This window comes from Phragmites australis, chromosome 1 (assembly GCF_958298935.1).
Source record: "Phragmites australis chromosome 1, lpPhrAust1.1, whole genome shotgun sequence".
NCBI lineage: Eukaryota > Viridiplantae > Streptophyta > Magnoliopsida > Poales > Poaceae > Phragmites > Phragmites australis.
Window position 1 is genome coordinate 56106838 of NC_084921.1, and position 14019 is coordinate 56120856.

The window sequence follows — 14019 nt, forward strand, 5'->3', positions numbered from 1 at the left end:
ACCTCCATCAGCAACACGCGACGTGCCCCTTCGCCCTCCGGCGGCCTCCTCGCCGTCCTCACCCCAGCACAACCACCCTAAGGCGGCCTCCTGCCACGCCTCCTCCGTTGGCGGCGTAGCCCAAGCACCAACAACCATGCTCACCGGTCGATGTCCCTCATACGGCGACGTGGACGGCAAGCCTGCACCAGGTCGGCTTCACCGGTGGCCTCTGTGCCACTATAGTAGAGCAGTGACCGGTGGCCCGTAGTCACCTGCTAATCGACGACAAGAAACGACGATCGGTTGCCCGACGCACCGGCCTGCCCGATGATGGCATCGACTCTCCAGCGGCCCTGCTTACATCCTGGTCGGCTCGGCTCCAGCCTAACTCCGGCGGCGGCGGTGGCACCGAGGCGCCGGTCGGTTTCCTCCTTTCTTATTTGTGTGCGGGGAGGGGGGAACCTGCATGGGCCACTGGGCCCAAAGTCCGATTGGGCCACAACCCAAGTTGACTCGGCCCACATGCCAGTAAACCCAGCCTAAGGTCATTTTGCAAAAGAGACCTCTAGTTTCTGAATTTTTGCAATATGGTCCAACTAATAGTGCTGTGTATTAAGTACTTGTCGTGTTTAGGCCCCTAAAATTTACTATAATTATATCCAGTAGTATTTACTGTTGTAGTTTAACATTTCAGACCCTGTTTTTTGGAATATTGTGCAATGTTCAATGAGTTTGACTCATGCAGTCCCTATAACATGCACTTATGTTTGCGACCGCTTTAATTTTGCAATTGAGATTCATTATCTTGCAAAATTATGCATTAATTCACCTTAATTAAGCCCAATGAGCCTTTACGCCCAAATGTGCTTAATTCAAGCAGAATTAAAATGCAAAATTAAGTGACTACCTCAACTAATATTGATATAACACAAGGTTATGGATGTTATGAAATATACTGCAATATTTGCAGATTATGCTCATAACAGCGAATTACTTGCCCACTACTGTGCGGTATACATTACTTTTTTGACTACCGTCAAAGTGTTAAACTATTGCTATGCGACCTACACCATTTTTGTGATTACATTTAAAGGATTAAATCACTACATTTGAGATCTACACTATTTTTTCAATTACCTTCTATGTGATTACCTCCATTTAAAATTTATGAAACACAAAGTAATAGAATGACATCTACTGTATATTTGCATATTATCCACCATTACTGTGATATCTACATTTTGTCATCTTGACTTAATGACTACCTTCAACGTATTCTTCCAAATATTCTAATTAACATAACACAAGGTAATAGGAACATAGACATTGTCGGAGGGTGAACTCCTGTCGCAGGGATTCTAGGGGACCCCTTTTTAGAGATTCGGCCGGGGGGATGATCCTGAATATGTTCGCCGGAGAAATAAATGGGTATGAATGCAATGGCCGGCGGTGTGGAGTGATCTAATGCGGAAAGGAGTAAATGCGCTGGTGTTTAGACAGGTTCGGGCCGCACAGGGGCGTAACATCCTATTCCTGTATGGATACTATAAATGCCCTGAGAAAGTCCCTCAAGGATGTTGCTGGTTACAAGAATGTTTATCTATCTTAGAGCCTGGGGCTCTTTGTTCTTCGGCCTGTGATCTTCTCTTCTCTGCTTATGAGCAATTGCTTCCTCTTTCGAAGCTTGTCTTTTTTCTCTCCTTCCTCTTTTCCCACACTTACTTTCTTCTGTGCCGCCGGCTGCTTTAAATACCCGCCGGCAGCAGCGTGCCCCGAACGGGAGGGGGAGCACGAGTTCCGAGACACCATAAATGGAAAGGGCGCCATCATTTCCTCTAGGTGAAGTGACCGGGGGTGGAAAATGCGTCCCACGCCCGGTCGTTCGTCACCATAAATGCACTGGCGACAGACGCCGTGGAGAGGGCCCACAGGGCAGCCGTAGAATGGCCCGGCGTGCCCGCCCTATCTTGTTCCCCTGCCACAGCAGCGCGGCAGACGGAATGCCTCGGCCCTCACGACGTTATCCCGAGACGGGCCGGATGGCACGGGATGGGACCCGTGCATTCAATGACCCCACGCCCTCCTACCAGAACGTGGCAGGAACTGACACTGAGCGTGGCGGGAGCAGTTGGAGGTGACAGGCCACGCACGTTCTTTAAATGCGGCCTTGGGCCTTTGACTGGCTGACACCTCACCAGTGGGTCCCTCGGGGGCCACTGTCAGGGGGCTCTCTGGGTTGTCGGGGAACCGATTGCTCGGGGGTCACTGTTCATCTCCCCGAGCACTCTCTCCCGAGAATGCCCTTTTTTGTCCTCGGGGAACCGAGTGCTCGGGGGTACTGTTCACCTCCCCGAGCACTCTCTCCCGAGAATGCCCTTTCTTGTCTTCGGGGAACCGAGTGCTCGGGGGCTGCTACACGCAACCTCGAGCACTCTCTCCCAGAACTTCCTTTGGTGGGTCCTCGGGGTACTTGGGTGCCCAGGGGGCCACCGCTAGCGGCCCCGTGCACGTTTCTCTCGGTACTTAGCTTTCCTGGTCGTCGGGGGACCTGGGTGCTCGGAGGTCACCGCACACCTTCTCGAGCACTTTCTTTCCGGCACTTAGACTTCGTGGATCATCGGGGAACTGGGATACTCGGGGACCACCGACTGTGGCCCTGAGCGCCCTCTCCCGGGACTTGATATTTTTCACCTTGCGGGGGAGATTCCGCCGGATGACATCATGTGGCGGATTGCTGGCCTGGTCTCAGGATTCGGGGACCCCCGGCTCCTGATACACCGACAGACATCTATTGATAAATGTCAGATTATGCCTCCTACTACTATGAGATCTATACCACATTTATTGATTATCTCTAACGTGAGGTCTACACTGTGTAATTCAAGTCTCAACTTGACTTTACAAATTTCGCATCATTATTACAACATTACCATGATGATTTTTAATTTATCTACTGTAAATTAATCAAATCTGTGGTCAAAATCCTTGTACTATACAATGACCAGTAAAGAGTTCGATGAACTCACACTCAATTGTCATAATTATTTAACATGGACAATGGATGTCAAGGTTAGTCTTGTATCCCACGGAATAGTAGCGACTCTACCAACCTCCCCAAGAGGGAGATCCATCGCTACTAGATCATATTAAATATGATGCATTATACATGGATCTGATGGAAGAGAATCTGAGCACTCTATCGCTAAATATGAACAGCACAAGACAGTTATTCTGCCCAATGCAAGTCATAAATAGACACATCTCCGACTTCAAGACTTTATGTCTTACGATCATGTTCATAAAATATGCTCAAAATTACGTTTCTGCGAACAAGAACCTACATGTGTGAAAAAAGGAGCTACTATGCTTCTCGCTGATAGGATCTTATAGAAATAATATCATGCAAAAGAATACTAAGTTTATTCTGACTTAATACATGTATTACTTCAGGCCGAAAAGCATAATAAACTCTTTCTAAGGAATCATTTTCAGCGTCCAATCAGCGCTGCTCAATTTCCTGAAGTATATGCGAATGTCCAGAATAACAGCAAGTTTGATGGCTCTTTTGATGCCATCCAAAGAACTTTAATGGTAAACGTAAATGCAACAAGAAGCATAAGCCCTATGCATCGGGCCCTATGCATCGGATCAAGGTCAAGGTATTTTCAAACTTGACAAATCTAAAATTTGACGTAATTGTGGATGCTATAAGCACTCCACTAAGAAATGCTGCACTCCAAGACATTTAGTTAATCTATATTTACAATCTGTGGGACGTAACCGACTTGCTCAAGGGAAAAGATTTAAAGTACACTTCAATCTTCAAACTGGCATCACAAAGAATATTCTACAAGAACCAAATAACAACCGAACTCTTCTGCAATCAGAAGATCCCATGAGCACGGAAAACATGTTTGTCGAATTTGCTTAGCAACACATGTTTGGAGATCTTAACTATTCTCTCAATTCCTTAGATATCATGGTATCTACGTCACATTAAATGATGTAATACAATATTGTATCTGTACTTATGATATTATATAAAGTTTGTATGTATTCTATATATCTGATAAAGAATTTCATATCAAAATTTTCAATTCTATATATAGATTACTATGGGAATCAATCTGATGGTGAAAGATATGTGCCTTGTGGAAATATGCACCACTAATTCTATACTTATGGAAACCAAAGTATTTCTAAACTTTTACTAAGAGATAATAAAATATTTTAATAATTGCTGAACGCGATGCAGTGATTGTTGGCTCTAGTCGTACCATAATTACTCTCCCTATGGGTACTCAAGTCATAACCGATAATGCTCTATAGTATCCTGATTCAACCTATGCCTTACTAAGTTATAGAAATATCTGTGAGAATAGTTTCCATATTGAAACCTATGATGACATAATAGAGGAATTTCTCATCTTAATTAATAGATATGGCAAGTTTCCCTATATACTATCTAGATTGTACTAAACATACATCAAACCCGTACTATATATTGCGTACAAAATAAATTTTCTATCTTGATAAAATCAAGACTTGGCATGATTGTCTTGATCACTCTACCTTAGAGATGATGAGAAAAATTATTAACAATTTTATTGGTTACAATATTATCCAAATCTTCAGATTTATGTGCACCACATGTGCCACATAGAATTTAATTTTAGGACTCTCTTATCTTAAAATTCAAAATACACCACCTAATTTCTTGAACACCTTCAAGAGTATGTATGTGGCTCTATCAGCAATATTATAGACTATCTAGGTGCTCTACAATGCTGATTGATGCATCTACAAAATAGTCCCGCATGTGTTACTTATACATAAGGCACTATACTCATGCCAAACTCCTTGCTCAGATACTCAAAATTCTAGCAAATTATCCTAGACGCATGATCAAATCCATTCACATGGATAATGACATTCCTTAATGTTCATGCACTTATTGATTGACTTTGAACACTACTATATTAAGTACCATATGTGCACATCCACAATGGTCTAACTGAATATCTCATCAAGATAATCAATTTATTTGCACGACTGATCATAGAATTGCAATTTGCCAATATTTTATTGGTGACATGCAGCTTTACACACCGTATTATTAAATCAAATTCATTCAATTGTAATCATACGACTCACTCCGTTGCAGTTAGTACGTGAAAATTTAGCCTCAGCCAAGTATTTCCCATATGCGAATTAGTTATGTTCTGCATGTACCGATATCAACACCATACAACATACATCAAAGTACATTAAGGATCCATATAAGATATAATTATCCGTCAATCATATAATATCTCAAGTCCCTCACATGGGACATATTTATTGTCTGTATGCTCATAACATTTTGAGGACAATTCCTGATATTAGGAGGAGATTAATACCACAAAAAATACCAGGAATCATAAGAGAACATCATACACGTTCACATTCAGTCATCTTCACGTACCTGATATTTGAATCCTTATTCAGAACATCTTGTATTTGCAATATATTGTAAATAACATACCAAGATGCATTTACTGACAACAAAAGTGTCACAAAATCCTATATTCCTACTAGAAAGAGTGGAGGTACCAAACAAAACCACTCAACATCCAAATCAAAATAAGAGGGGGAGAAGTACGGTCACAAAAGATAAAGCTTCTTGCAAGCTACCGCGAAAACAAAGGAATCTATCTTCTAAGATAGTGAATGCAAATCAATATCAAGTTGATAGACACCTTATGGATATTCACTATCCAAACGCCTATGGATGTTCAACATCTAAATGTCCAGCATAAATATGCATACAAATTTAGGCATTGGGTCATGGGAACACCTTAACTCCATTATTTTGAGAAATATACGGAGTTAAATGAGATAATATTTTCACAAACTATATTGATTCCATAGAATCAATCAATACTAAAGACTACAAATTATCGACAAATAATTTCCTCTAAAAAATTGCAGAAGATCTTCAATTGGATCCAGATCAAAGTCCATGGTCATGGTAGGGTGCCTCAAGCAGTCGAACTGGACCAAATAGAAGAAAACAATTGAGGTAGAATTCCTCTCGTTCACAAAAAGAGAGGTATTCATAGAAATAATACCTACATCTCCAATATCTTCCCTACAGAAGCAAAATGGATTTTTATTCCATAAATTGGTGAAATAGTAAGGCTAGTAGCACAAGGGTTCACGCAGAGACTCGACATCAATTACGATGCTACATACCATATGATATGTGTGGAAATTATGTTCTCATATTCAATACCATTGGCAGATCAAATGAATTGGATAGATTCGGACATATAAGTCCCTAATGGACTTTGTACTATGAATCTAAATACAAATTGCAATATATATTGTGTAAGTCATTCCATTCGTGTAAGTCATTCCATAACTTCAAATAGTTAAGTTGATTGCGGTACAACTTACAGAATGGTTACTCCAACTACAACCATTGCATATGTGTGTTCATAATGAAATCCCAATTGGATTTTATATCATCTCTAAACCACACACAACAAAATATGTAATCATCTTATGACAAAATTTGAGATGAATAATTTGGTTAAAACCAAATTTCACTTAAGTCTACAATTTGAGCATATTCTTTCACAAATATTTATCTATCAGTCTATCAATATCCAAATAATATTGGATAATCATATCCATCAAAACACTTATGGTCATTCAATCCCTAAATATGAATCAATATATTCACACATTGGGTTGACAATGAAAAGATATTGAACCTAAAGTTCTATATCTTAGTGCCATCAAAGCACTCATATATCTTCCAAACCATAACATGCCTGATATTGCATTTGTAGATAACTTGCTAGCTTAAATAGTGCAGCTCCAATAATACCATTAGGTGAGAGTTAAAGATGACATCAAAGATATCTTTATGGCACTAAAGATTTAGATTTTTTTATCAAAAAATCCAGATATGAACATAGTGAGATATCCAGATACTGGCTATATAACTGATCCCCATAATACCAGATCACAGACTAATTACATGGTGATATAGCCTTCTCATATGAGTCATCAAAATAGATTGCAGAGGCTGATTCCACCTATCATTCTAAAACATCACATATATATGTATAGCTTCGCATAATGATAAACCACATACAACTATCATGTGATATTGGTTACATTGAATCACCAACTATTATCTACAAAGATAATACTACTTGTGTTGCTAAGATGAAAACTGGTTCCATAAAGAGCAAAATCATTAAGTATATTGCCCCTAAATTGTTTTATCCTCATGAGTTACTATATGGAGAGATAAAAATCTTGCAAATTAAATCGTGTGATAACCTCGTTGATTTATTCACTAAGTCCTTACCAACTTTCACACTACTATATTCACGGAATTTATATACGACTACTTTGAGATTTGCAAGGATCAGGGGAGTCTCCTCAGTTTAACCTGTTCATACATCATATTGCACTATTTTCCTTTATGAGTTTTACTTATAAATTTTTTCATAAAAGGTTTTTAACGAGGCAGTATCTATGTAAAATTATATTTCATATCTATTATTTTTCCTACTGGAATTTTTAAAGGAGATATCAAAGATATATCTATTGTTCTCTAAACTTTTTATGGGTTTTCCTTTTAAAGGTTTTCTCATATGAGTTTACAAAGAGATAATAATCAATATATGTTATACTATTTTCTCCTTATTTTTTCATTGGACTTTAAAGAAATTTTAACAAAATATCACTATTATTTCTCATATTTTCACAAAGGTTTTACGGAGGTTATAATATGATCCATAGATCATAATTATTGTTCTCTAAACTCACCAAAATAATTTTTTTTCTATTTAGGTTTCTCATATGAGCTTATAATGAGGCAATAACCAATATATACTATATCATTTTCTCCTTACCTTTTCTTATTGGGTTTTGAAGGAGTTTTAATGACATATCAATATATTATTTTCTCTTTATATTTTTCCACGGGGTTTTAGAGGAGTTTTTAACCAGAAGTTTACAACTAGAGTAATTGGTCAAAGAGAAGTGTTACGAATAGACATTTTTTTAGTGTAACCATGTGACCACTTACCAAGAGTCATATCTCCATAATAGATACGACCTCTTATCATAACCCTTCATCATGCATATGCGCAGTTGCTATTCGCACTGCGCACATCCCCCAGTTACAACCCGAAATACTCCAAGTTACAACTTGTTAGGTAGACCAGTTACAACTTCACGTCCAGAAAAATATAATTGCAACATGAGAAGCTAACACTGTGAGTTACAACTTGTTATTTGCACTACGCATATCCCCTAGTTATAACCCGAAATACTATGAGTTACAACTTGTTAGGTAGACCAGTTACAACTTCGCGTCCAGAAATGCATAATTGCAACACGAGCTAACACTGTGAGTTACAACTTGTTATTCGCACTGCACACATCCTCCGGTTACAACTCGAAACACTGTGAGTTACAACTTGATAGATAGATTAGTTACAACTTCACGTCCATAAATGCATAATTGCAACACGAGAAGCTAACACTGTGAGTCTGTGAGTTACAACTTGTTATTTGCACTGCGCACATCCTCCAGTTACAACCCGAAACACTGCGAGTTACAATTTGTAGGGTGTGCGTAGATATGAACTACAATGAATATGCCTGCAAAATATACATACAGTATATATATATGTAAACAGTTTATTGAATCAATACAAATATTTCATTCTTTCTACTCTATTCTCTAAGTTCAATCTCTCCATCTCTCTATTTTTAATATCTATAAACCGTTGGCGAGAAACTATATGCAACCCTTTGGCTTTTCATTGCATGATTGCCCTAAATATTCCACGCTCTCAGGGTGAACGGGAAATAGGTGTATGTATGCATTACGGGGGTTTTGGAGCCTGACCGTGATCGGTACCCAATCCTTTGGGTCATGATGCAAGTGATCTTTTATTAAAAAAAAAAGGAAAAAATTATTCAAGTAAGAGATCCGGAGTTACAGGTGAAGGAACTCTGGTGGTCATCTATCTATCTCGGATCCAACCGATCCGATATACTCCACACGCACGATGGACAAGTTCCTGCATGCAGATGATCGATCCGACCTCGTCTCTCACTCTGTCGCTCACTCACCACTCAAACGCGAGCAAGGAGGATCTATTATCTACAAGACTACAACCAACTTAATTGGCAGCTAGCAATGCCTCACGGCGCCTTCTCGGGGAGCCTGACGACGTCGCCCAAGTTCGACTTCGCCGTCGACATGGGCCATCCCTTCCTCAACCGCACAGTCGACGGCTTCATCAACATCGGCGCTGTACGTTGTCGCCTTCATTAATTTTTGCCTCCATGCATGTCTGCATTATATGTATATTGAGATCTCTCTCTCCCTTTCTCTCCATGCATGATGCATGTCTGCCTTTGCCTTGCCTGGTAATCGATCGGATCCATGGAAATATCATGCAGGTTGGTGCTTGCAAGGTCGCTGCCGAGGAGACCTTTGAATGCCTCCACAGAGGTCCTAGCTAAATCTTTCATTGCTCTGCTCTTTAACAAATAACAATGCTACCTCTTCGATCGATTCCGCGTATACTTCTGACTGACATATATGGCCGGCCGGCTCCGGCTTCCTTCTCTGTAGGGGACGTCTCAAAGCACAAAGTCGAGCGTGCCGTAAGTACAAACTTTCCCATTGCATGCATGATTCCATTTGCCCTCCGAGATGCCGTCCTAGAGGCAGTTAGTTACTGTAATAAACTTGGTGCTTGCAAGGTCGTCTGCCACTAGATCCATCCATCATCCATTAACATCTGACTTGCTAGCACAAGTTCTGAAAAATGCAACTTTGATTGATTTTATCTTCTCTCTAATTTAGCACTTACCGAAGACATCATTATATATCCAGTCAAACCTTTCTGTATTTGATGCCAAGAAATTTCCCATGACGTAGAAGTTTTAACTGAAACAATGCGCTTCGTGTGCACTACATTCGGAGGATTGGTTAATTAAGAACCATCACTGAAACAAACATTTCTTCACAAAAAGCATGCATGGTTTCTTCAGAAATACAATCTCACCTGTGTTTTTCAAGAAAATCTGAAGTCACTGCTGTATTTTTAGAATGAAAAAAGTTAATTGATAATCTGACAGACTTATTGTCTTTCAAGACTACGTTACATTAGCTAGGTTCCTGGTGCTACTCTACTCTACTCATGGCTAATGCTTTGCTGACTGTATATGCAGCTCAAGAAAATGTGCAAGGAAGGAGCGTACTGGGGTAATGATTAATTTGCATATATATTAGTCCACTGAATTCATCTGAACTTAAAAGAAGCGCACACTATTAGAGTATTAGTCCTTCGCTCCTTGCTGAAGGCTGATTCATGATCGTGTCTCGCCTCGCAATTAACATCATTCAGGTACTATTGCTGGTGTCTACGTGGGCGTGGAGTATGGAATCGAGAAGATTGGTGGTCACAGGGATTGGGTAATACTCCAGTATTATACCTCAATGAAGCAGCTTGTGCCAAGCAAGGTTCAGGATGCATCCATGGCAATGGCATCCTGAAATATAATGCAGCGATCTCCTGACATGTACATATGCCTGTTTTGCTGGGTGTTGTTGCAGAAGAACGCGATGGTTGGAGGAGCCGTAACGGGAGCCTTGGCCTCTGCAGTGAACAAGAAGCACCGGCAGAACGTGGTGAAGAACGCCATCACCGGGGGAGCAATCGCAACCGCTGCAGAGTTCCTCAGTCACCTTGCCTGATCACGTGAATGAGATGCACCATTGATTTAGCACGCGACCGATCAAGACCAGAAAGAACAAGAAATAAGCTAGAGAACAATATGATTCTCTTGATTGAAGCCGCATGCAATAATACAGCCGGCCTTTTCTTTTCTGTCGCCTAACCTTTTGGCTTACCGTAGCAGCTATCATTTTCCTTGTCTTGGCAGACTGCGTCCCAGATTACCGTAGGTTGCAGGTTTTTGGTTTTTTTAATAGGCATGCAGGTTTTTGTTAGATGCATACATGTGTGTATGTTGGACAGAAAGATTTCAAAATATAACACTAAATTTACGTGCCTTTCAAGATTTGACGCTCATATTACAATGTTATGTGAGGTTACTCTAGGTTAATGAAATGTATAAATTTAGTGTTATATATTCTAAAATTTCTCCTCGGCTCCCTCCCCGGGATAAGCAAAGCAAAGCAAAGCAGGTTCCGATGCAGCCGCCCACGTCTGCGTCCCTCCCCCAATGGAACGCACTCCTCGCCGACCACTCCCGCGCCGGCCGACACGCCCACGCCCTCGCCCTCCTCCCGCCCCTCCTCGCCGCCTCCCACGCTCTCACCCCTGACGTCTTTACGCTGCCTCCCGCAGTCAAGTGCTGCGGCGCACTCCGCGACGCCGCCGCCGGCCGTCAGCTCCACGCGCTCGCCGCCAAGCTCGGCCTGCAGGACGACCCCTTCGTCGCCAACTCCCTCGTCACCATGTACGGCCGGTGCGGCCGCGTCGAGGACGCCCATAGAGTATTCGACGGAATGCCGAGCAGGAACCACGTTTCCTGGAATGCGCTGATGGCGGCCGTCTCGGACGCCGGGCTGCCGTGGCGAGGCGTCGAGCTGTTCCAGGAGGCTTTGCTGGCGGGGCTGATGCCTGACGAAGCGACGCTGGTGACGGTGCTCCCGATGTGCGTTGCGCTCGGCTGGCTGGAGACGGGCAGGGCGGTGCACGGCCTTGCGGTGAAGTCCGGATGGGACGGGGAGCCGCGGGTCAGCAACGTGCTGGTCGATATGTACGCCAAGTGCGGCAAGGTCCACGACGCTGAGCGCGCCTTCTTGGAGGCTCCCGAGAGGAACGTCGTGTCCTGGAACGTCATGCTCCGCGGGTACGCCAGGAGCGGCGAGCCCGACGCGGCGTTCCGACTCTTGCAGGAGATGCAGGTGGAACATGGTGTCCCGGCAGATGAGGTCACGATGCTGAGTCTCCTGCCGGTTTGCTCAGGGCCATCGGAGCTTGTTAAGCTGAGGGAGTTGCATTGCCATGTCATCCGGAGAGGTCTGCATTTGACTGGTGACATGGTACCAAATGCGTTGATCGCAGCCTACGGGAGATGTGGGTGCTTGCTACATGCTCAACGTGTCTTTGCTGGCACCCAGAGTAAGACGGTCAGTTCATGGAATGCGCTCATTGGAGCGCACGCGCAGAATGGTGAAGCAAGCATGGCAGTTGAACTCTTCCTTGAGATGTGTGCTTCTGGGCTGAATCCTGACGGGTTCAGCATCGGGAGCTTACTCCTAGCATGTGCCAATCTGAGGAACCTGCTCCATGGAAAAGCGGTTCATGGATTCATCCTGAGGAATGGACTGGAGAGGGATTCCTTCCTTGCGATCTCGCTTCTCTCAGTTTACATCCAATGCGGGAGGGAGTCCTCTGCTAGACTACTGTTTGATGCAATGGAGGAAAAAGACGAGGTTTCCTGGAATACTATGATTGCTGGATACTCACAGAATGGGTTACTTGCTGAATCTCTGCAGCTCTTCCGAGATATGCAGTCAAATGGATGCCATCGGCCTTCATTGATCTCAGCAACTGGTGCCTTGATGGCCTGCTCACAGCTATCGGCTGTTCGATTAGGGAAGGAGATGCACTGCTTTGCGCTGAAAGCCGACTACTGCAACGATTCATTTCTATCCAGCTCAATAATAGATATGTATGCAAAATGCGGGTTTGTAGATGATGCCAGGGCGTTCTTTGATCAGCTGGAGACAAAACATGTGGTTTCATGGACAGTAATGATCACAGGTTATGCTGTGAATGGGCTCGGTAAAGAAGCTGTGGACCTTTACAACGAGATGCGAAGAGAGGGGATGGAACCTGATGAATTAACCTACCTTGGCTTACTGATGGCATGCAGCCATGCTGGAATGTTGGAAGAGGGCTTCAAGTACTTGAAAGAGATGAGGGAGCATTCCCATTCCAGAAACAGATTGGAGGCAAAGCTAGAACACTATGCTTGCGTTATCGGCATGCTCAGCCGAGCGGGACGCTTCGCCGATGCGATTGCGCTCATGGAAGAGATGCCGGAGGAGCCTGACGCCAAAATACTGAGCTCCGTGCTATCTGCCTGCCACATGCATGGAGAGGTAGAGCTAGGGAAGGAGGTTGCTGAGAAATTGCTAGAGCTGGAACCTGACAAGGCGGAGCACTATGTTCTTGCTTCCAACATGTACGCCGGAACCGGGCAGTGGGACGAAATGAGAAGGGTAAGGAAGAGGCTCAGGGACGCTGGGATGTCAAAGGACCCAGGTTGCAGCTGGATCGATGTGGCAGGCAAGGTGTACAGCTTTGTGGCAGGTGACAGTATGACGAGCGAGGTGAGGAGGACGTGGTATGATTTGGAGGAGAGGATACGCAGAATCGGGTACGTCCCTGACACCAGCGTGGTGCTGCACGAGCTGGAGGAGGAAGAGAAGGTGGAGATACTGCGGCGGCACAGCGAGAAGCAGGCCATCGCCTTCGGGCTGCTGAGGACAGCCGCGCCGGCCAAGGTGAGGGTGTTGAAGAACCTGAGGATGTGCAGGGACTGCCACAGCGCCGCCAAGCTCATCTCCAAGGTGGCAGGGAGGGAGATCGTGGTCCGGGACAAGACAAGGTTTCACCATTTCAGAGACGGCCTCTGCTCCTGCGCGGATTACTGGTGAACCAAGTTTGGGCTTCAGTTTTCAACTCACGATTAAATATCGCTATCAAGCCCTTTTTCCCCATATGCATAGTAAACAATTAATTAACATGGTGCTATTACAGAGCCATACATTCCAGATTAGCATATGCAAAATTGTTTTGTTTCACCCTACACATTTACATTGTTAGCTTCCACTACAAATCTAAGAATCTGAAAAAGTTGTCTGCCTGTTCACTGAATGGGATCCGGAAGGGTCCAGTCTTTTTACTTCCAAATTGCAGTTGCACTATCATTCGCCTTGGTTACTTACCATAAAAAGGAGGGCAAAACACACAT

General features: G+C 43.3%; 2 protein-coding genes across 2 annotated transcripts; both read left to right on the top strand.

The window, feature by feature from the left end:
• Positions 1–9193: 9193 nt before the first annotated feature.
• On the top strand, positions 9194–10762 carry LOC133886583 (outer envelope pore protein 16, chloroplastic-like). The gene is made up of 6 exons (XM_062326267.1): positions 9194–9310; positions 9460–9511; positions 9635–9666; positions 10237–10270; positions 10413–10480; positions 10622–10762. The coding sequence occupies exons 1-6, from the start codon at positions 9194–9196 to the stop codon at positions 10760–10762; spliced, it is 444 nt and encodes a 147-aa protein (XP_062182251.1).
• A 426-nt stretch (positions 10763–11188) lies between these two features.
• On the top strand, positions 11189–13917 carry LOC133929805 (pentatricopeptide repeat-containing protein At1g18485). Its single transcript, XM_062376577.1, has one exon. The coding sequence runs from the start codon at positions 11222–11224 to the stop codon at positions 13700–13702; it is 2481 nt and encodes an 826-aa protein (XP_062232561.1). The 5' UTR covers positions 11189–11221; the 3' UTR covers positions 13703–13917.
• The last annotated feature ends 102 nt before the right edge of the window (positions 13918–14019 follow it).

Coding starts and splice junctions, on each gene's coding strand:
- LOC133929805 (XM_062376577.1), top strand. CDS start 11,222: ATGCAGCCGCCCACGTCTGCGTCCCTCCCCCAATGGAACGCACTCCTC.
- LOC133886583 (XM_062326267.1), top strand. CDS start 9,194: ATGCCTCACGGCGCCTTCTCGGGGAGCCTGACGACGTCGCCCAAGTTC. Junction 9,311..9,459: donor GCTTCATCAACATCGGCGCT/GTACGTTGTCGC, acceptor AATATCATGCAG/GTTGGTGCTTGCAAGGTCGC. Junction 9,667..10,236: donor AGCACAAAGTCGAGCGTGCC/GTAAGTACAAAC, acceptor CTGTATATGCAG/CTCAAGAAAATGTGCAAGGA.